Source organism: Pseudonaja textilis, chromosome 3 (assembly GCF_049901715.1).
Source record: "Pseudonaja textilis isolate UNSWEBS1 chromosome 3, rPseTex1.2, whole genome shotgun sequence".
NCBI lineage: Eukaryota > Metazoa > Chordata > Lepidosauria > Squamata > Elapidae > Pseudonaja > Pseudonaja textilis.
In genome coordinates, this window is record NC_141992.1 from 2033786 (window position 1) to 2054273 (window position 20488).

The 20488-nt window shown below is 47.5% G+C and overlaps 1 protein-coding gene and 1 long non-coding RNA gene across 2 annotated transcripts in view; both read left to right on the top strand.

Moving 5' to 3' along the window:
* LOC148125983 (uncharacterized) overlaps window positions 1-20488 on the top strand; it is a 352312-nt gene that overhangs the window by 45073 nt on the left and 286751 nt on the right. The window lies entirely within an intron of this gene.
* Window positions 210-20488, top strand: part of LOC148125984 (BPI fold-containing family B member 3-like) — a 38373-nt gene continuing 18094 nt past the window's right edge. Inside the window, exons 1-6 of the mRNA XM_087928688.1 lie at window positions 210-341; window positions 7283-7388; window positions 15022-15123; window positions 15698-15853; window positions 17502-17565; window positions 19982-20045. Of these exons, the coding sequence (XP_087784814.1) occupies window positions 224-341; window positions 7283-7388; window positions 15022-15123; window positions 15698-15853; window positions 17502-17565; window positions 19982-20045 (610 nt within the window). The 5' untranslated portion in view covers window positions 210-223. The remainder of the gene's footprint in view (window positions 342-7282; window positions 7389-15021; window positions 15124-15697; window positions 15854-17501; window positions 17566-19981; window positions 20046-20488) is intronic.

Consider the following 20488-nt stretch of genomic DNA (forward strand, 5'->3'; position numbering starts at 1 on the left):
GAGTTCAAGTCCACAAGTCTTAAAGTGGCCAAGGTTGGACACCCCTGATCTAGCCCATCATCTATCCCAATGAAGACGAGGACTAGAGGAGACTTGATAGGCCCAGAGTATCGCAACGCCAACCAGAACTTGGGATGGAAGACCACGTATCTCCAGGTTTCACATTGGCGCCTCAAGGTTCACACCATCCAATTCTCCCCACAGGTTCCCAGGTTGAAAAAAAATGTGGGCCTTCCTGGTCTGGACCCTCTTCTGCAGCCTGGTTGGGCCTCTGCAAGGCATAGTACGAGAAAGTTCCCCAGGGATGGTCGCAGTCATCAGCAAAGCAGCCGCAAACAAATGTAAGAAAGACTCTTTGGATCGATGTGCAGCATTCAAGGAAAACCCTCTCTTGGCGCTGCTTTCTGCTTTTTCCCTGTCCCAAAGATGATGATTTTTGTTGTTGTTGTTGTTCAGGAGGCAGCTGAACTTTCTGTTTTTTTCTTTGAAGAGGTTTTGCTTCTCATCCCAGAAGCTTCTTCAGCTCTGAGTGGATGCTGGGGAAGGGAAGGTGTCCGGGCTCCGACAATCCACCCACCCATCCCATTCAAATCATGAGTCTCAAGCCACATCTCTCAGAGTTTAAAATAATCATTTATTAGGAGTGACCATGTCGGCGTTACCTGGGTGCAGCCGACTCTGAGATAAATCCTTCATTTCCCCCTTGACCCTGGCCTTCCCCCTACCCCCTGGATGTATATTCTCCAATGGGACACATCTATAGCCCAGAGTCCTCAGTCATGCTCTCCAGTCATAATCCTTGACAAAAGGATTATATTCCTTGCAGGTCATTCATTGCATCCTTTTAGAGGGTCGTTGAGGCCACTTGGGGGGGGTTTCATCTGAGTCCTCGGGGTCACCTCAGTGATGTAAATGGGTGTGGAGCCTTCTTCAGATCTGCACGACGGCTGAATATCATGGATACTTTCTGGATGCCTTGCACTGCACGCGTCTCACTGCATTGTATTGTGTACCCCAAGGACAAAACACCCAGACACAAACCGAGCAATGTGGCATAGACAGTACAATGCAGTGAGCCCTGTGTAGATCTGTACACTGGGGAAACATGACAGCCACTTCACAAACGCATGACGCAACATAGGAGAACAAATGCATTAGGACGAGATTCAACTGTCCATCTGCATTTAGAAGACAAAAGTCACTCTTCTGAGGACAGCAAAGTCCACGTTTTGGACAGAGAAGACCGCTGGTTTGGAAGAGGGCTCCAAGAGGCCATCTATGTCCAAATTGAACAGCAAAGGGGGAGGAATAGGACATCATTTATCTCCAGTCTCCAATACAGTCCATTCCAAGAAGGCTCCACACTCAATTGCACTACTCGGGTGACCCTGAGGAGACAGATCAACCTCCAGGTGGCCTCAGGGACTGTCTAAAGAAATGCAAATGTCCGCCCAGCAACAGCGCAGAGACCCCTTTGCTAAAAAAAAGTTTGAAGCCCACCCCAAACCCCAGTCTGTGGACCGGCACCAGTCCAGGGCCCATTGGGAACCAGGCATTGCAAGTGGCGGGCACATGCGTGGAAGCATCCTATCTGCTCCCACCATTGCTGTCCCTCCAAGGAGCCAGAAAGGTTTGGGACTGCTCCCTTAGATGACAGGGCAGCCCCCTTTTGCTGGAATGAGGGGGGTGGGCTAGTCACATTGGGGTGAGACAGCTTCTCAAGATGAAGTTGACTTGGCAGAATAACCAGAAGACAAGGATGGGGGGAGAAAACAACGTTTTAGGGGCAATTGTGTTTGCTTGTTCGTTTGTTTGTCTGGTTGGTTGGTTGATTGGTTAGTTGGTAGGTAGGTAGGTAGGTAGGTAGGTTGCTTGCTTGCTTGCTTAATTGATTGATTGATTGATTGATTTTTATCCTGCCTTTATTATGCTATAAATAACTCCAGGTGATGAACATATTTAACATTCCTTCCTTCTCCTATTTTCTCCACAACAACCCTCTGAGGTGGATTAGGCTGGGAGAAATTGATTGGCCCAAAGTCATCCATCTGGCTAAGGTGGAATTAGAACTCATTGTCTGCTAGTAATTAGCTGAAGGTCACCCAGCTGGCTTTCATGCCTAAGGCGGGACTAGAACTCACCGTCTCCTGGTGATTGGCCCAAAGTCACCCAGCCTGCTTTCATGCCTAAGGCGGGACTAGAACTCACTGTCTCCTGGTGATTGGCCCAAAGTCACCCAGTTGGCTTTCATGCCTAAGGCGGGACTAGAACTCACTGTCTCCTGGGGATTGGCCCAAAGTCACCCAGTTGGCTTTCATGCCTAAGGCGGGACTAGAACTCCCCATCTCCTGGTGATTGGCCCAAAGTCACCCAGTTGGCTTTCATGCCTAAGGCTGGACTAGAACTCACCGTCTCTTGGTGATTGGCTCAAAGTCACCCAACCAGCTTTCATGCCTAAGGCTGGACTAGAACTCACCGTCTCCTGGTGATTGGCCCAAAGTCACCCAATTGGCTTTCGAGGTAGGGATTAGAACTCACCTTCTCCTGGTGATTGGCCCAAAGCCACCCAGGTGACTTACATGCCTAAAGCAGGACTAGAACTTCCTGCTGAAAGTCACCTAGTCAGCTTTCATACCTAAGTAGGACTAGAACTCACAATCACCTGGTTTCTAGGCCAGCACCATAATCACGACACCAAACTGGCTCCTCTATTTGTCCTGAAGAGGGATTGGAAGAAGAATCAGAGAGCCATACCCTGCTATGACCTGGGAATGGGACCTTCCAAGAGTACAAGTCCATTTGGGACAAATGAAAAGTCCCTTCAGGTGACCAGGCTGGGTTGATTCAAGGAAAAGAAAGTTCACGTCAAAGTCACATTCATGGAATATCTTACCAGAGGTGGTGAGACTGAGCTAGGTCAGCTACCCACTAGGTATCAAAGGTATCCCTTGGTTTGTGTAGAGGACAGGGGATCTCTGGGCCCTTTGTTGGTAAGGAGGCGATGGGATTACTGTAGCCAGCTGAGAAAGAAGAAGCTGAGGACGGGTTTGTGGCCAGAGTCCTCCTCTTCCTCAAGCGGAGACTTCTTCTGAAGTCAACCTGAAGAGCACGACTCCAATGGAGCTCTACCAGATATTGAAGATCGTGTGAGGATTTGAGGGAAAATATCAGTCAGTCTGAGCATTACGAGGCTTTATACCTGTTGGGTCTCAGCCAACAAGGAAAGACAGCTCAAGGGAGGTCCTAATACCTTAGTAAGCAAGGCCACAACTAGAGTCCTGCATCCAGTTTTGGTCACCACACTATTAAAAAGATGTTGAGACTCTAGAAAGAGTGCAGAGAAGAACAACCAGGATGATGAGGGGACTGGAGGCTCAAACATACAATGAACGGGTGCAGGAACTGGGCCTGGCCAGTCTGATGAAGAGAAGGACCAGGGGAGACAGGAGAGCATCTTCCAGGATTTGAGGGGCTGCCCCAGAGAGGAGGAAGGGGTCAAGCTATTTTCTAAAGCCCCCCAAAGGCCAGACAAGGAACAATGGATGGAAACTGAACAAGGAGAGATTCAACCTGGAACTAAGGAGAGATTTTTCTGACAGGGAGAACAATCAATCCATGGAACAGAAGTTGCCTTCAAAAGGTGTGGGAGCTTCATCCCTGGAGCCTTTCAAGAAGAGACTGGACTGCCTTCTGTCAGAAATGGTGTAGGGTCTCCTGCTTGGGCGGGGGGGGTTGGACTAGGTGACTTCTGGAAAGAGTGCAGAGAAGAGCAACAAAGATGATTAGGGGACTGGAGGATGAAACGTACAAAGAACGGTTGCAGGAATTGGGTATGTCTAGTCTAGTGAAAAGAAGGACCAGGGGTGACATGAATAGCAGTCTTCCAATATTTGAGGAGCTCCCCCAATGCAGAGTGGGGGGTCCACCTATTTTTCATAACACCAGAAGGCAAGATAAGAAACAATGGATGGAAATTAACCAAGGAGAGAAACAACCTAGAACTAAGAACAATTAACCTGTGGAATGGCTTGTCGTCAAACATGGTGGGTGCTTCATCACTGGAGGTTTTTAAAGAAGAGATTGGACAGCCATTTCTCTGAGATAGTGTAGGGTCTCCTGCTTGAGCAGGGGTCGGACTAGAAGACCTCCAAGGTCCCTTCTCTGTTCTCTGTTCTCTGCTATCATGTCCCACCCAGCCCTTTCGTTCATTAGACTAAACATACCCAATTCCTGCAACTGTTCTTCATGTACAGATTACAGATTAACAGAGTTGGAAGGGACCTTATAGGTCATCTAGTCCAACCCCCCGCCCAAGCGGGAGACCCTACACCATTTCTGACAGAGGGCAGTCTAGTCTGTTCTTGAAAGCCTCCAGGGATGAAGCTCCCACAACTTCCGAGGGCAATTTCTATTCCGTGGGTTGATTGTTCTCCCGGTCAGAAAGTTTCTCCTTATTTCCAGGTTGAATCTCTCCTTGTTCCGTTTCCATCCATTGTTCCTTGCCTGGCCTTCAAAGGTGCTTTGAATAATAGCTTGACCCCTTCCTCCTCCTCTCTGGGGCAGCCCCTCAAATATTGGAAGATGCTCTCCTGTCTCCCCTGGTCCTTCTCTTCCCTAGACTAGCCAAGCCCAGTTCCTGCAACCGTTCATTGTACGTTTCAGCCTCCAGTCCCTTCGTCATCATCCTGGTTGCTCTTCTGTGCACTCTTTCTACTTTCTTCTTCTTCTTTTTCTTCAGCGTTTGTCTCGCGCTCGGGCGAGGTCCGCTAATGTCCTTGAGTACTGCTTCCACACCTCTCTGTCTGCCACGTGTGTCGGGTCGTGCACTCTTTCTACTTTATATTTTTATATACTTTAGCCTGCAGAACTCTGGTCGTCTTTGTTGCTTCGAACCTTTGCTTACTAGGAAAAATTATGGACCCTCAGAAATCCATTACAGAAAGTCCCGTGCCTGAACCCTCAGAGATGGCAGCTCTGATATTTGTAGTCAGTCAGCATTTCTCAATGCCCTTCCGGCACCTTTTCACGTGCAAACAGTTCTTGGGTGACCTTTTCTCCAAAGTTCATTGCTGCAGGGCGCTCATCCTTCCATGGCCATCCCAGGAGCCTCTTTGTCCCAAAAAAACAAAAGAGACACCTTGGACTGTTCCCAAGAATACGTCCCCGTCTTACACGTTGGAGTTCTGCCAGAATCAACTGCCTCATGGAAAAGAAAAGAGGCAGCCTGCTCAGCGTGGATAGTATTTACAACCGATAGGTCTTGCCCTTTGATTCTTTTTTTTCCTTTGGATGAAAAGAATAGGGCCTCCACAGTTCTATTGTTTCTCCAAAAAGAAAAGAAATTTAATAGAATAACAGAGTCGGAAGATACCTTGGAGGTCTTCTAGTCCAACCCCCTGCCTAGGCAGGAAACCCGACACCACTTCAGCCAAATGGTTGTCCGGTCTTTTCTTTCAAAACTTCCACTGTTGGAGCATTCATACCTTCTGGAGGCAAGTAGTTCCACTGATTAATTGTCTTCCCTGTTAGGACGTTTCTCCTGAATTCCAGGTTGCTTCTCTCCTCAATTAATTTCCATCCCCTGTTTCTTATTCTTCATTCTGGTGCTTTGGAGAAGAGCTTGACTCCCCCCTTCTTCTTTGTGGCAGCCCGCTTCAAATATTGGAACACTGCCATCATGTCACCCCTGGCCCTTCTCTTCATTAAACTAAGACGCCCCCAATTCTAGCAACCATTCTTGATATGTTTTAGGCAACGGTCCCCTAATCATCTTGGTTGTTCTCCTCGGCACTCTTTCTAGAGTCTTAATGACAACCAGAGAACCCATAAAACCTTTAAATTCTTCTATTTAAAGCAACGGGCTTCTGAAAACCCCAAGGACACAGATCAACAATGCCACTCAGACGGAGATGTTTTTGATAAAGGAGAATATTTTGTAGCTCAGAATTGAAATGAGAGGTCCTTGGTGCTCCCTGAGTTTGGTTGCTTTCTTGCAAGATGCCTTGCAGCTAGGAGGAGGAGGAGGGGGGTGAGAGGAGGAAGAGGGGGAAGAGGGGAGGAAGACGGGAACTGTGGGGACCTTGGTGGTCTCTGAGCTGGGTTGTTTTGTTGCAGACATTTCATTTCCCAACTAGGTAACATCATCAGTGCTAGAAGGGAGTGAGGTGAGGAGGAGGAAGATGAAAAGGAGGAGGAGGAAAGGGAGGGGGAGGAGAGGGAAGGGGAGAAGGAGAACTGTGGGGTCCTTGATGCTCTCTGAGCCTGGGTGTTTTCTTGCAGACATTTCATTACCCAACTAGGTAACATCATCAGTGCTAGAAGGGAGTGAGGTGAGGAGGAGGAAGAGGAAAGGGAGGAGGAGGAAAGGGAAGGGGAGGAGAGGGAAGGGGAGGAGGAGAACTGTGGGGTCCTTGGTGCTCTCTGAGCCTGGGTGTTTTCTTGCAGACATTTCATTTCCCAACTAGGTAACATCATCAGTGCTAGAAGGGAGTGAGGTGAGGAGGAGGAAGATGAAAGGGAGGAGGAAGAAAAGGAGGGGGAGGAGAGGGAAGGGGGAAGGAGAACTGTGGGGTCCTTGGTGCTCTCTGAACTTGGCTGTTTTCTTGCAGACATTTCATTACCCAACTAGGTAACATCATTAGTTCTAGGCGATCATCTATGCAAGCTGATGAGGTTACCTAGTTGGGTAATGAAATGTCTGCAAGAAAGCAACTAAGCTCAGAGAGCACTGAGGGCCCCACAAAGATCATATTGATTGGGTTAGATTATATCCCCAGTGGTGCCGTGATCTGTAGCTGCCTCCCCTCCCAATATCCCAAAGATTCGTGAGCCTTGTAATCGTTCCTAGGGGCACAGTTGTCCAAACTCAGCAACACGAGGTTGGGCGGGTCCCGCCATCAGGTGGCAGAAAACACACCAAAAACTGCTCCAAACTCCAGTTAAGAAGTTCACCAACCAAAACCGAGGAGGAAAATGTCCGTGGAATTAGCTCCCTCCCGACCAGTTGGTTGCCAAGCTAAATCCAGATCCGATCCAGACGGAGCAGCTTCTTACTTGGGGTTGACCTTCTGCCCCCCAAAAACTCCGACTCTGAATTACGAGCATCTCACAGGGCACCGTTTGCCAATCTCAGCAATTTGGAGAAGCATAGACCTCAACTTCCAGAATTCCCCAGCCAGAATTTTGTCGAGTTCTGGGAGCTGAACTCCACACATCTTAGTTTCCAAGCTTGGAAAAATGTTGATCTAGAGTACTAACCTCACTTCCTCTGCCTCCCTTTCAGATGTCACCAACGCGTTTCTTCAGAATTCGCTGATGCAGAGTCACCTTCTGCTCATTCAGTTCCCGGATGTCCCTCACAAAGGACATGTTGAACACTGGATCAAGGAGTGAGTAAGCCAGAGGTGGCAGCCTCATCCTTGCACTTATTGATGGGGGTTGAAATGGGAGCTGTTACCGAAGGGCTTGAAACCGCCTTGAGGCCAGTTGCATCTGTTGCGTAACTTACATTATATAAAATTGTCATCTCCCATCAAAGGGAGGGAGAGAGGAAGGAAGGAAGATGGGTGAAGGATGGATGGGTGATGATGGATGGATGGATGGATGATGGACGGGTGGGTGGATGGGTGGATGGATCAGTGGATGCATGATGGATGGGTGGGTGGATGATGATGGACTGATGATGGTGGATGATGGATGGATGTGTGGATGGTGGATGATGGATGGATGATGATGGATGCATGATGGATGGATGGATGGATGATGGATGGGTGGGTGGATGATGATGGACTGATGATGGTGGATGATGGATGGATGTGTGGATGGATGGATGGTGGATGATGGATGCATGGATGCATGATGGATGGATGGGTGGGTGGATGATGATGGATGGATGGATTGTGGTGGTGGTGGATGATGGATGCATGGATGATGGATGCATGGGTGCATGGATGCATGATGGATGGAGGGATGGATAGATGGATGGGTGGGTGGATGGATGCGTGGTGGATGTGTGTATGCATGGATGCATGATGGATGAATGGAGGGAGGGAGGGTGGATAATGATGGATGGATGGATGGATGATGGATGGATGGATGGATGGATGGATTGCAGTGGTGGAAGATGGATGATAGATACATAGATGCACGATGGGTGGATGGGTGGATGATGACAGGTGGATGATGGATGATGTATGTATGGATGCATGATGAATGGGTAGATAGATCCGTGGATGGATGGATGGATTGTGGTGGTGGAAGAGGATGGAGGAGACGGAGGATGGATGGATGACAATGGATGGATGGAAAGATGGAAACCCAAACCCTCCTCCTTCAAATATGAAAAAGGACATTTCATGGTCCAATCCTACAAAGCTCTGGGAGCTGCAAAAGTCCATTTGGACATCCTCAAAGGAGGACTAAGAGACAAAAAACCAAGGGTAGCAGAAACACCACGAGAACATGCAGCTGGACTTCAATCATGGAGTTGCACCTTGATTTTTGCCAGTCTCCAAGGGATGCTCCTGTTCTGGGTAGGCCATTATCAACCCAACAGAGCATTGTGTTACAGGACAGGGGGTCTCCAACCTTGGCCACTAAGACTTTAAGCAAAGCTGGCTGAGGAACTCTGGGCATTGAAGTCCACAAGCCTTAAAGCGGCCAAGGTTGGAGATCCCTCTTCCAGGAGACCTGCTGACCTCTGCAGAGCTACAAGAAGGAGCTGGGGCCAAGGAGAGCCACCTCTCCTGGCTCTTGCAGTCCCATCTCTTGCATCACCTGGCACACGTGTCCTTCTGCCTTTGCCTCAGATAATCCCACCTGGTTCTTGGCCGACCGGCCGGCCGGGTGGGGCCTTTTCTGATCATCTGATTTACCACCCTGGCAGTGAGTGCAAGAGGCCCCGACTCATACAGCAGGGATAAAAGGTGATCATCAGAGAAGGTAAACACAGCAGGTAATCTCAGGCACAAAACTGCAAAGCCTGCAGTGTTTTCGGCTTATCTACTTCTGAGTCGAAAGCCGGTTGCTTTGATTGGCCCCAGAGCCAACTCAGCAGCCGGCCCACAAAGAGGCCATTCTTCTCTGGGTTTGTCTTGCCTGGAAGATGGAACGGATACCTTAAGAGTTGAGGTCCGATTTCTCAGGCCAGCCTCTGCGGTCCCTTGCCCTGACATTATTTATTAAGAAACTTGATGTGTCTATATATATATATAACATATATATATATGTGTTTTCTTAAGTTTTCGCGGGTACTTACATGTATGGCATTCGGCTTTGTTCGGGTATTGTCCCACGTCATTGTAGTTGTGCTTTTAAAGTTGTAGCGACGTTTCGGCAGATGGAAGATGAGATTCTACCGAAACGTTGCTACAACTTTAAAAGCACAACTAATGACGTGGGACAATACCCGAACAAAGCTGAATGCCATACATAGAGATTAGATAGATAGATAGATAGATAGATAGATAGATATATGATAGATAGATAGATAGATAGATAGATATAGATATAGATATAGATATAGATATAGATATAGATATAGATATAGATATAGATATAGATATAGATATATAGATATTTGTTTTCTTAAGTTTTCGCGGTACTTACATGTATGGCATTCAGCTTTGTGGGTATTTTCCACATCATTATAGTTGTGCTTTTAAAGTTGTAGCGACAACTTTAAAAGCACAACTACTATGCCGTGGGAAAATACCCGAGCAAAGCTGAATGCCATAGATATAGATATAGATATATAGATATATAGATATATAGATATAGATAGATATAGATAGATATAGGTCTTTGGTTATTCGGGTTTTCTCCTGCGTAAAATTGGAAGTATCTTGGCAACATTTCGACGAAATCTCAATTGTCATCTTCAGGCTTGTGTCTTCGGCTTTGTGCTTCTCCGAGAATATATATATATCTCTCACAATAATTCCAGGTGTCTGGAAAACCCTGGCACAAAATTCAATGAAATCCCACCCCACCCCACCCTCCTTCCTGGTGACAACAATCAAACCAACCATTGTATGGGCTCCGTATCTCTCTGGGGTCTGGGGCAATTCAGGGCCTTTAGAAAGAGGGTGGGGACCGATCTGACCTTAGCAGGGATGAGGTTCCACAGGGAGGGACCCATATAGAACCTATAATTAAGGAGGAAATTCCTGTTCTCTGTAAATTAGAGAGAGAGAGAGAGAGATTATAGGTAATATAGCTGATAGAAACTATAGATGATGACATCATGAGAGAGAGAGAGAGAGAGAGAGAGAGAGAGAGAAAGAGAAAGAGAGAGAGAGACATATAGATGATAAATAGATAGACAGACATGCAGATAGATAGATAGATAGATAGATAGATAGATAGATAGATAGATAGATGATAGATAGATATTATATTGATAGATTACATACATAGATGGTAGAAAGAAAGAAAGAAAGAAAGAAAGAAAGAAAGAAAGAAAGAAAGAAAGAAAGAAGATAGATAGATAGATAGATAGATAGATAGATAGATAGATAGATAGATAGAAATAGATAGAGATGGATAGAGAGAGAGATGGATGAATGAAAGGAGAGAGAGAGAGATAATAGAAAACGAGATGACAGAGATAGATGATAGGTGATAGATGATACAAATAATAGATAAATGGTGTGTGTGAGGGAGGGTAGAAGACAGAGAGGGAGAGAGCGAGAAAATAAGAAAGACAAAGTGTGCAGCAAAGAGAGCCCCAAATACCAGCCCTGCAGGTGCGCCTGGGAGTAGTTTCTTAACCCTACGGATAATTTCCTTTTTTTACTGAAGGCTCCCTCACTCTAGCTTGCCCATCTGACCTTATCCCGTCCTGTTTCACCAGAGCTGAGGACGGGGCCAAAGGCCGGACTCCTGTCCCTTCCGTGTGCTGGGCCGTCCCTTGGCACAGCACCGCCTTAACGCCCCCCCTTGAAAACTCTCCTTGTCTTCTGCCCAGGCACCCAGAGGGACAGTGTAATCCTCACCCCCTGGCACGGGTCCCACTCGGAAGAAAGGGCGCTTTTGATGGCTTGTGTACTTAAGGTTTCCTTCCTAGCCCAACTCCCTTTGATGTTGGATTTCTTGACGTCGTTAAAGGGCACAGGAGCAGGACACGGTGCGGGTGGCTTGGCTCATCTCATCTCGTATGTCTCCATGTATTCACAACTATGTTTTTACTTATACCTGTTATCTTGCAAGCACTTGACCAAAATAAAATAGAATAAATCTTCATTCCTCCCTCCCCCCTCTAATCAGAATAGAGGATTAGGGCAAGAATACGTTGGGGAAAGGTGTGGAAGAGATTCAGGTGTGGCAGCCGTTGTCTGGTTTGCCAAGGACAACCCCTGCCAGCTGCAAAAATGCCCCACACTCCTCCCCACCCACCCCAAAAAAGCGGCAGTCAGGTTTTGTTTTAACATTCTCCCACACTCTGGGAGAAGGAGAAGAGGAAAGAGAAGAAGAAAGAGAGGGGAAAGACAAAGAGGAGAAGGAAAAAGACAGAGGGGAGAAGTGAAGAAGAGAAGAAGTGGGAAAGGAGGAGAAAGGAGGAGAAGGAAAAGAGGAGGGGAGGAGCGAAATCACGTCAAAAGATAACCCAAGAATGAGCCTTTTATCGACTAACCCTTTCTTCCTGCAACTCTTGACGTCAACCCTAAAGGTGGATAACCAGAGTTTATCACCACTGTGGACTTCGCTTATCTAGACTATCCCATCCTGCCAGCTTTACCTGTGCTTCAACCTGTTGGATCTCAGAGTAACCGGTTGGAAGGGACCTTGGAGGTCTTCTAGTCCACCTCACCTGATAATGCCTGCCTTAACTTACAGCATGTGTGAACCCGGCAGCATATATGGGGGTGTCCTTGGTGCTCTTTGAGGCTTGGTTGTCTTCTTGCAGGCCTTTCCTGACGCAACTAGATTCTACCCATCCTTCTAGAACTGGAGATGTTCCTCGGTTGAACCTCTGCAAGAAAGCAACCAGGCTCAGACAGCACCAGGCACCTCACAGTCTTCCTTCTCCTCCTCCTCCTCCTTTACCTCCTCCTCTCTCCATCTTCCTTCTTCGTTCCTCCTCCCTCTCCATTTCCCTTGATTTCCTCTTCCTTTTCCTTCTCCTCCTGTCTCCATCTTCCTTCCCTCTCCTTCTCCTCTTCCTCCTCTTGTCAAACCTCCCTCCCTTCTAGCATTGATGCTGTTCCCTAGTTGGGTCATGGAATTTATGCAAGAAGAGCAGAGGGCATTAAGGACCCCGCCCTCCTTTTCCTCCTCCTCCTCCTCTTCCTCCTCTCTACAGACCCCATCCGCTTCTAGCACTGTTGATATTATCTAGCTAGGTCATGTCTTCAAGAAAACATCAAATTCCGAGAGCACCAAAGACACCACAATCCTCCTCCTCCCCCACCGCCTCCTCAATCCCCCTCCCCTTCTAGCACTGGGTCGTGAAACATTTATTTATTTATTTTTATTTGGTTTGTCAATTGCTTACAAGATAATAGGTATAAGTAAAAACATAGTTTTGAATACATGGATACATATAAGAAAAATAAAAGAAACAATAGGACAGGGATGGTAGGCACGTTGGTGCGCTTATGCACGCCCCCTAGAGACCTCTTAGGAAAGGGGTGAGGTCAATAGTAGACAGTCTAAGGTTAAAGTTTTTGGGGGTTTGGGGAAGAAACCACAGAGTCAGGTCGAGTATTCCAGACATTGACCCCTCTGTTATTGCTGAAGTCGTATTTCCTGCTATCAAGTTTGGTGCGGTTAACCATGAGTTAGTATCTGTTGTTTGCTCTTGTGTTGTTATGATTGAAGCTGAAGTATTCATGGACAGGTAGGACATTGCAATGTATGATTTTATATACTACACTTAGATCGGACCGAAGGCGGCGTAGTTCTAGGTTTTCTAGGTCCAGAATTTCGAGTCTGGTGGCATAAGGTCTTCTGCAACGAGTCGAGGAGCGGAGAACTCTTCTTGTGAAATATTTCTGGACTTTCTCAACTGTGTTAATATCAGATACGTAATGTGGGTTCCAGACTGATGAGCTGTATTCGAGTATCTGCAAGAAAACCCCCAGAGAGCACCAAGGACCGCACAGTTCAACCCTGAGCTGCAAATATTCTCTTCTCTCAACTTTATGAGTAGTTGATACTAGGAATTGAGTCTCCCCCAACCTTAGGTGGATAACTCTAGTCCAGCTTTTCCCCAGCCTCAACCTCCCTTTATTCCAACAGCCCCAGTTTCCCCAACGGCTGTGTTGGGCAATGCTGGAGGTTGCCATTCAACTCAACTAGGAAAGTGTATCGCTAAATGTTGTGGCTCCGGGCTTGGATTCACCTCCTGTGATTGATATGAGTTCAAGTGAAGAGGTCATGGCAGAACGATATGAGCCAGCCTGGCTTACTGATTGGACTGATAACCAGGATGAGGAGATGGACGTGACAAAGGACGACAGACCTGATGTATTAGAATTGTCAGGACCTTTGACCTCCTCTGGTTCCTTATCTGATCAACAGCCGGGAATGGCTGACAGGGAAGTTTTGAGAGAGTCTTCTAGTGGAGATGAGAACTTGGAAAATTTGTGGTTAAATGTAAGGAACAGAAGACGGTTGAAAAGGCAAAATCAGCTGGAGCGAATGAGGAGAGCAAGTCAGTAAATTAGCACGTTGCCTTAATGAGTATAAAAGGACACAGCTGAGCTGGTACATTTCACCAGGAACAAAATAACTTTTTGAGTGAGGACGTTACAGCAAAGAGCTCTGAGGCTGAGGATTTATTGCCAGGACTGGTTTGCCGGACAGAGTAAAGATTTATGCTGTGGTTTCTGCCAGCCGTTATCTTGTAAGATTTCTTTCCATTTGATTTAATTGTGAAACGGCTGCTTTCTGTTTTGTTCGTTTGAATTTTGAAGGGGAGTCATAACAGCTAAATGTCTTTGGAGCGTCTCAGTCCTCCAGGACATGGTTGTCCCCAAGGTGTTTTTTGAGGTGGCAACTGGACTTTCTGGGTTTTCTCTGAAGATGTTTCACTCCTCACCCAAGAAGCTTCTTCTTCTCTTGAAAAAGCACCTTTGGGACATCTAAGAAAAGTTGACCCAACCCAGTTATAGGCCTTCTACAGCCAGCTTAGATTAGTGTCAGCTTTGGAAGCCATATTTCACTCAGAAGCTGCCACATTTCAGTGCCTGGGAATTTTGGAAGGGGGAAAAACTTACAGAGATGAGGAAGTTTAGATGTAACAACATTCATCTTCTGAGTCAAGGACAAGCCACCCTGCCCCTGTGGAAAGAGGAGCTTGAGGAAGGTCTTCAGTTGGGGTGGTTGATGATTGGACCATGTGATGGACTGATGGGTGCAGGGGATGATGGGGTTTGGATTTTTTTTTTAATTGTGCAGGAAAAATCCAGAACTCTCCAGATTTCCCAGATGTGCAAATATGACAACTCCAATAAAATGGAACTTTGAGAAAATGCCGGTCTCAGAGTTTGTTGCGTTGGAGTTCGTAATTTGGAATTCTGACAATTAGATGACCTTCTGTTTTACTTAGTTTTGGGTGAGGACCAGTGGTGGGATTCAAAAATTTTTTACTACCTGTTCTGTGGGCGTGGCTTGGCGGGCGTGGCAGGGGAAGGATACTGCAAAATCCCCATTCCTTTCCCACCTCACTAACCTGCTTTCCAGCTCCGTTCTCCTGTGCAGGGCAACCAAAGGAAACCCAGCCCATCAGCTGGGACTCCATGGGAGTCAGAGAAGAGATGGGGTTGGCGGGGCCAGTCAGAAGTGGGATTTGCCAGTTCTCCAAACTATTCAAAATGTCCGCTACCGGTTCTCCAGAACTGGTCAGAACCTGCTGAATACCACCTCTGGTGAGGACCTTCCACAAGGACCACCAATTCACACACACACACACGGTCACGCACAAACACACACACGCACCATTTCATCCGGTCTGAGGTAAACTGTCTGGATGATCTCAAACCATCTCCTTTCTCACGGCTTCCATTTCTCCTCCCACAGGTTGCATGTAGTGAGGGTGTTTGTGCCCCACATCCAGATGGAGATGCGAGAAGAAGTGTGCACCATCATTGTCAGGACCAGGCTACACTTAAGTGCTAAATTGTGAGTCCTTCTCAGCTCTCTGTCTGCAATCAGTTGCCTTTCTCCCAGGTCCGTTTTTTTCCAAATGGAGCCCAGTTGTCAGGGTTCCGACGATTGCCCTCATTACATCATGAGCCTCAATCCAAGCTTCAAAAGAATCCATCAGATTTACTTGGAGCAACATGTCCGGCACTAACCCGTATGAGGCGCGTAATTTACTATCACCTATGACCCTGTTTCCCCCCACCCCACTGGATGTGTCCTAAATCAGATTCTCCAACGAAACACATTCACTGGGCTGGGTGTCATCAATCACATTCTCCAATTAAGGATCTTCATGGGAGAAGACCCAGTAGGCTAGGCTACAACCTCCACAAGATAAGCGTGGAATGTGCTTCTGCCCTTCATCTGCCTCACTGCTCTCTCAGGCCGTCCCCCCCGCTCCTTCTTATGGCAACTCAGAAACAGGCATAGGAATGATTTATGAGTTGACACCAGTTCTCAAAAAAAAGGCCAGAGTCATTTCTATGTAAGTTGGCGCCGTGCAGTTGTTGTTGTTGTTGTTGTTTTCTGGAAGGACTCTTTTGTCATTTAGCTTTTTCGGCAAGCATTTTGAACGGATTGATATCTTCATCGATGTGAACTTCAAAACAGAGGCCAGTTTTTCCAACTTTGTGCTAGGAGTCATCGATTTATCTTTCGGCACCTGCCATAGCGAGTTCAAAATTGCAAGGATAGTCAGCTCTTCTCGGTAAGTCCCGTCGTAATTTTCAATCGCCAGCTAGAATCTAACCCTTCACAGGTAGAGCCAGTTTGTTCTAGTGGTTAACGCACTAGTCCAGAAAGCAGGCGGCTGGGAGTTCTAGTCCTGCCTTAGGCATGAAAGCCAGTTGGATGGTTTTGGGCCAATCACCAGGACATGAGTTCTAGTCCCCTTTTAGGCATGAAAGCCAGCTGGGTGACTTTGGGCCAACCACCAGAAGATGATGAGTTCTAGTCCCACTTAGGGCATGAAATTTGGTTGGGGGACATTGAGCCAATCACCAGGAGACTGTGAGTTCTAGTCCCACCTTAGACATGAAAGCCAGAAGGGTGACTTTGTACCAATCACCAGGAGATGCGGAGTTCCAGTCCTGCCTATGGCTATGTGATTTTGGGCCCATCACTCTCTCAGCCCAGCCACAAGGGTTCTTAATGCTTCCTTGATTAGACAGTGATCTACTGTTAGCTTGTTTATCCAAGTTGATAGTTCCTTGATTAGGGTACCATCAACCATCAACAGGCACATTGAGATAAACAATGTCTACCAGCCTTTCAAACAGTCAAAAAGGAAACAAAAACAGCAATCCACTTCCTCACCAGCAATCGATACCCAAATAAGCAGAGATCAATACCAAGATTAACAGAGGACTAACAAATACCAGTAAGCAGTAGCCCAAACAAGCAATTACCTACTCGGACAAACAAGCAAACAGTAAACAACAACTGAATCAAGGAACCATGAAGAGGAAAACAACCCACCGTCACTGACAACAAAAGCCATTATACATAAACAGACAGCAAGCCCTCCTTCTAGCACTGATAATGTTTCTCAGTTGGGTCATGAAACGTCTGCAAGAAAACCACCAAGCTTAGAGAGCCCCAAGGACCCCACAGTCCTCCCCCCCCTCCCCTCTCCCTCCCTCCTTCCCCCCCCCCCCCCCCCCCCCCCCCCCCCCCCCCCCCCCCCCCCCCCCCCCCCCCCCCCCCCCCCCCCCCCCCCCCCCCCCCCCCCCCCACCCCCCCCCTCCTCTCCTCCTCCTCCCTCTCCCTCTTCTTCCTCTCCCTCTTCCTCTTCCTCCTCTCCACAAATCCCACTCCCTTCTAACACTGATGATGTTCCCTAGTTGGGTCATGAAACTTCTGCAAGAAAACAGCCAAGCTCACAGAACACCAAGGATCCCACAGTTTTTCTCCTCCTCCTCCTCCTCCTCCTCCTCCTCCTCCTCCTCCTCCTCCTCCTCCTCCTCCTTCTCCTTCTACACCCCGCACTCTACAAACCTTACTCCTTATTAGCGCTAAAGTCATTCCCTAGTTGGGTCTTGCAACGTCTGCAAGAAACTCAGAGAGGGCCAGGCACCCCACCAACCCCTTACACAAACCAATAACTTCCAAAGTCAAGAGGAGATGTTCCTTGTTTAATTAAACTGTCCATATTTTCTGATTTCACCTGCTTCAAAGCTGCGCTTTATCAGTTGCGGCCTAGATGTCCAAAAGGCTTAAGTGACGTTTTATTCGGCTAGAGTTTGCTGGGAGGTCAGGGAAGAAAGGGGGCCAAGAAGGGGCGGGCGGGAGAGTTGGGTCTCTTTCTTACAAGCGCACTAGCCCTTCTTCCTCCCAATCTTTCCTTGTTTCTACAGCCTGCAAGGAGCTAAAGTGAAGCCCATTGTAAGAACGGTCCTCGCAACGTCCCTGCCCAGGTTGGTAAGTAGCTGGCAAACCGTAGCTGGACATGGCAGCAGAGATGGCACTGGGGAAGCCTGGCAAGGAAGCGGCTCAGGTGGTTCTTTTTTGTCCCATGAAATCCTTGAAGGCATCTGCCTGCGCTTCTCAAATAGACCCCTGGTGTCTCCATCAGACAAAGGATCTGGAACAGGGGTCTCCAACCTTTGCCATTTTAAGACTGGTGGACTTCAACTTCCAGAATTCCTCATCCAGCAAAGCTGGCTGAGGAATGCTGGGAGTTGAAGTCCACCAGTCTTAAAGCTGGCTGAGGAATTCTGGGAGTTGAAGTCCACCAGTCTTGAAGCTGGCTGAGGGATTCTGGGAGTTGAAGCCCACCAGTCTTCAGGCTGGCTGAGGAATTCTGGGAGTTGAAGTCCACCAGTCTTAAAGCTGGCTGAGGAATTCTGGGAGTGGAAGTCCACCAGTCTTCAAGCTGGCTGAGGAATTCTGGGAGTGGAAGTCCACCGGTCTTAAAGTTGCCAAGGTTGGAGACCCTTGATCTGGAAAGTTGGAAGGAGTAGACCCAAGCAGATCAAAATCATGAAGGGGTTCAGCCCTTGGGGATGAAGGAGGAAGCCCTGGGACATCCACAGGGGTGGGCAAAAAAGGCAAGATGGCAGCTGCAAGCACACCTCTTCTATGAGCCATGGATATACAGTTAGTCCTCGACTGACAATGGTCCATTTATTGACCGGGACAAGGGGGAAAAGTAAACTAGGACCTTTTTTCTCACTCATGACCATTGCAGCATCCGTGGGGGGGTCACATGATCAGAATTCAGAGGCTTGGCAACTGGCATGTACTTACGACAGTTGCAATGTTCCGGGGTCACATGATCCCCTTTTGCGACCTTCGGACCAGCAAAGTCAAGAAGGAAACCAGATTCACTTGTCTGAAATGGTCTAAGATCTCCTGCTTGAGCAGGGAGGCTGGACTAGAAGATCTCCAAAGTCCCTGCCAGCTCCATTCTGATTCTAGGATTTGATTCTAGCATCCTGGAGGTATGGGTAGTGTGCACAAAAGCTCTTTTCCCCTCCAATCAGTCTGTGATGACCCAGAGGGGTGTGGCACAAAGGCAACACAGTCAAATAAGCAATAAGAGTTCCTTTATTATCTCCAACTGTGCCCCCAATGTCCAGGTTACCTTTGGCTGGAGAAAAACTCTCCCAGGAGCAGCCTTTAACTGGAGAAAATTCAGTCCAAAACATGAGCAACACAAACTGTAACTTCAAGTCCAAACAGGCCAAACTGAAGTAATTAGTTTGGCAGGGCAAGAGCAAGAATTTCAGACTTGAAAGCACAACAAAACTCACACAGTTGGGAAGACGCCAGGAACACAGATAAACCACGATGATACAAGATAAATTCATGATTTGCTCCCAACAACTTGCTGCATGCAGCTTCCCTTTTTAAACACTGTTCCCAGCTGCAGCTAATGAGGGAATCAGGGCCCTTTCCTCCCGCATAAGCCACGCAACCCACATTGCTCCCTTCTCCATTCCTCCCTGCATGCCCTAGGATGAAGAGGGGGTGGGCCTGGGTCTTCCTCCAAATTCCCTCTCCCTTGTTCTACCTCTCTCCTGCTCTGCCCAGCCGGACTTTGCCCTTCCCCAGTTTCTTGCACAGCCAACGGAGCCACACTCCCGCTCCCCGTCAGCTCTTCAGCTTCCTCCTCCGAGTCAGTTTTGTTAGTGTTTGGGGATAAACCCCCGAGCAGAATGCACAGCAGCAGTCAAGCCAGGCAGCCAAATGAGAGTGAGGCTGGGCCCAAGAGTATACACACACTTGAGACAAAAACACTGTTTGTGGTTTTAAATAGGTATTTAATACACACAGAGATTAAGAATAGTCATTCAGTCCATATGTCAGTATCCAGTATATCAATCCAGTTACCTAGTCTTTTAAACAGTAAATACAATGTCTTTATCTGCTTGTAAATCTTCTTCTTCTGATACCTTTCTCTCAAAGACAATGCTGAATCCACAGCTCACCAAGCAAACAGTCCTTGTGTTCAGTTGAGAGAAGTATCTTGCACAGTAGACATCTCATACAGGAGTAAACAGTAGGCAGACAGACAGCAGATAGACCAGAGACCAGTAACACCAGGAACCAGGAATCAGACCAGGGACTCGAAACCAGGAAAGTGTTACGTCTCTCTCACTGCCTATTATTGCAGCCTGCAACCGCACCCATAATTATGCAATGACATTGCAGTTTAGAGCTTAAAGTTGCAAACACTTATGCCTAGGTTTTATATATTCATTCACCCAAATGAGTTGGTGTATCCATATACCCAACAAGTTTCCCACAGGGGAATCTCTGTTCAACCTGGACTGCATTGTTATTATTATTATTATTTGTATCTGTTGCATTAATCCTTCCCGCTTCCTTTCAGCTCTGCCAAACGCTGCAGCGGCTCCTGCAAATCATAAAGTTTGATTCTCTCTACACAATGGATGGTGAGTTCTTGACAATGGAAGAAGATGTTTGTGGATCAGGGTCAGGGAGGGGTCCTCGGTGCTGCCCAGTGGTGCAATTCAACTGGTGTAACAACCGGTTCGGTGAGTGCAAGCACACACAGCATTTCAAAAAAGCCCGTTTTCAGAGAGCTACTTACCTTCTCCTGCAGTCCCGGTGAGTCAAACAGCTGAGGCGCTCTGCCACGCAAATCAGCTGTGCTCAAAAACAAGGAAATAAAAGCCCAGGAAAGGGCAGAGAATGGGTGGATGGGGCCAAATGGTCACCAGAACTACCAGTTCACCCGAACCAGTCCGAACCAGTAGAATCCCATCCCTGATGCAGCCCGAGCTTGATTGTTTTCATGCAGACATTTCATGACCCAACTAGGTAATGACATCAGTGCCAGAATGGAGGAGAATTTACATAGTAGAGGAGGAGGAGG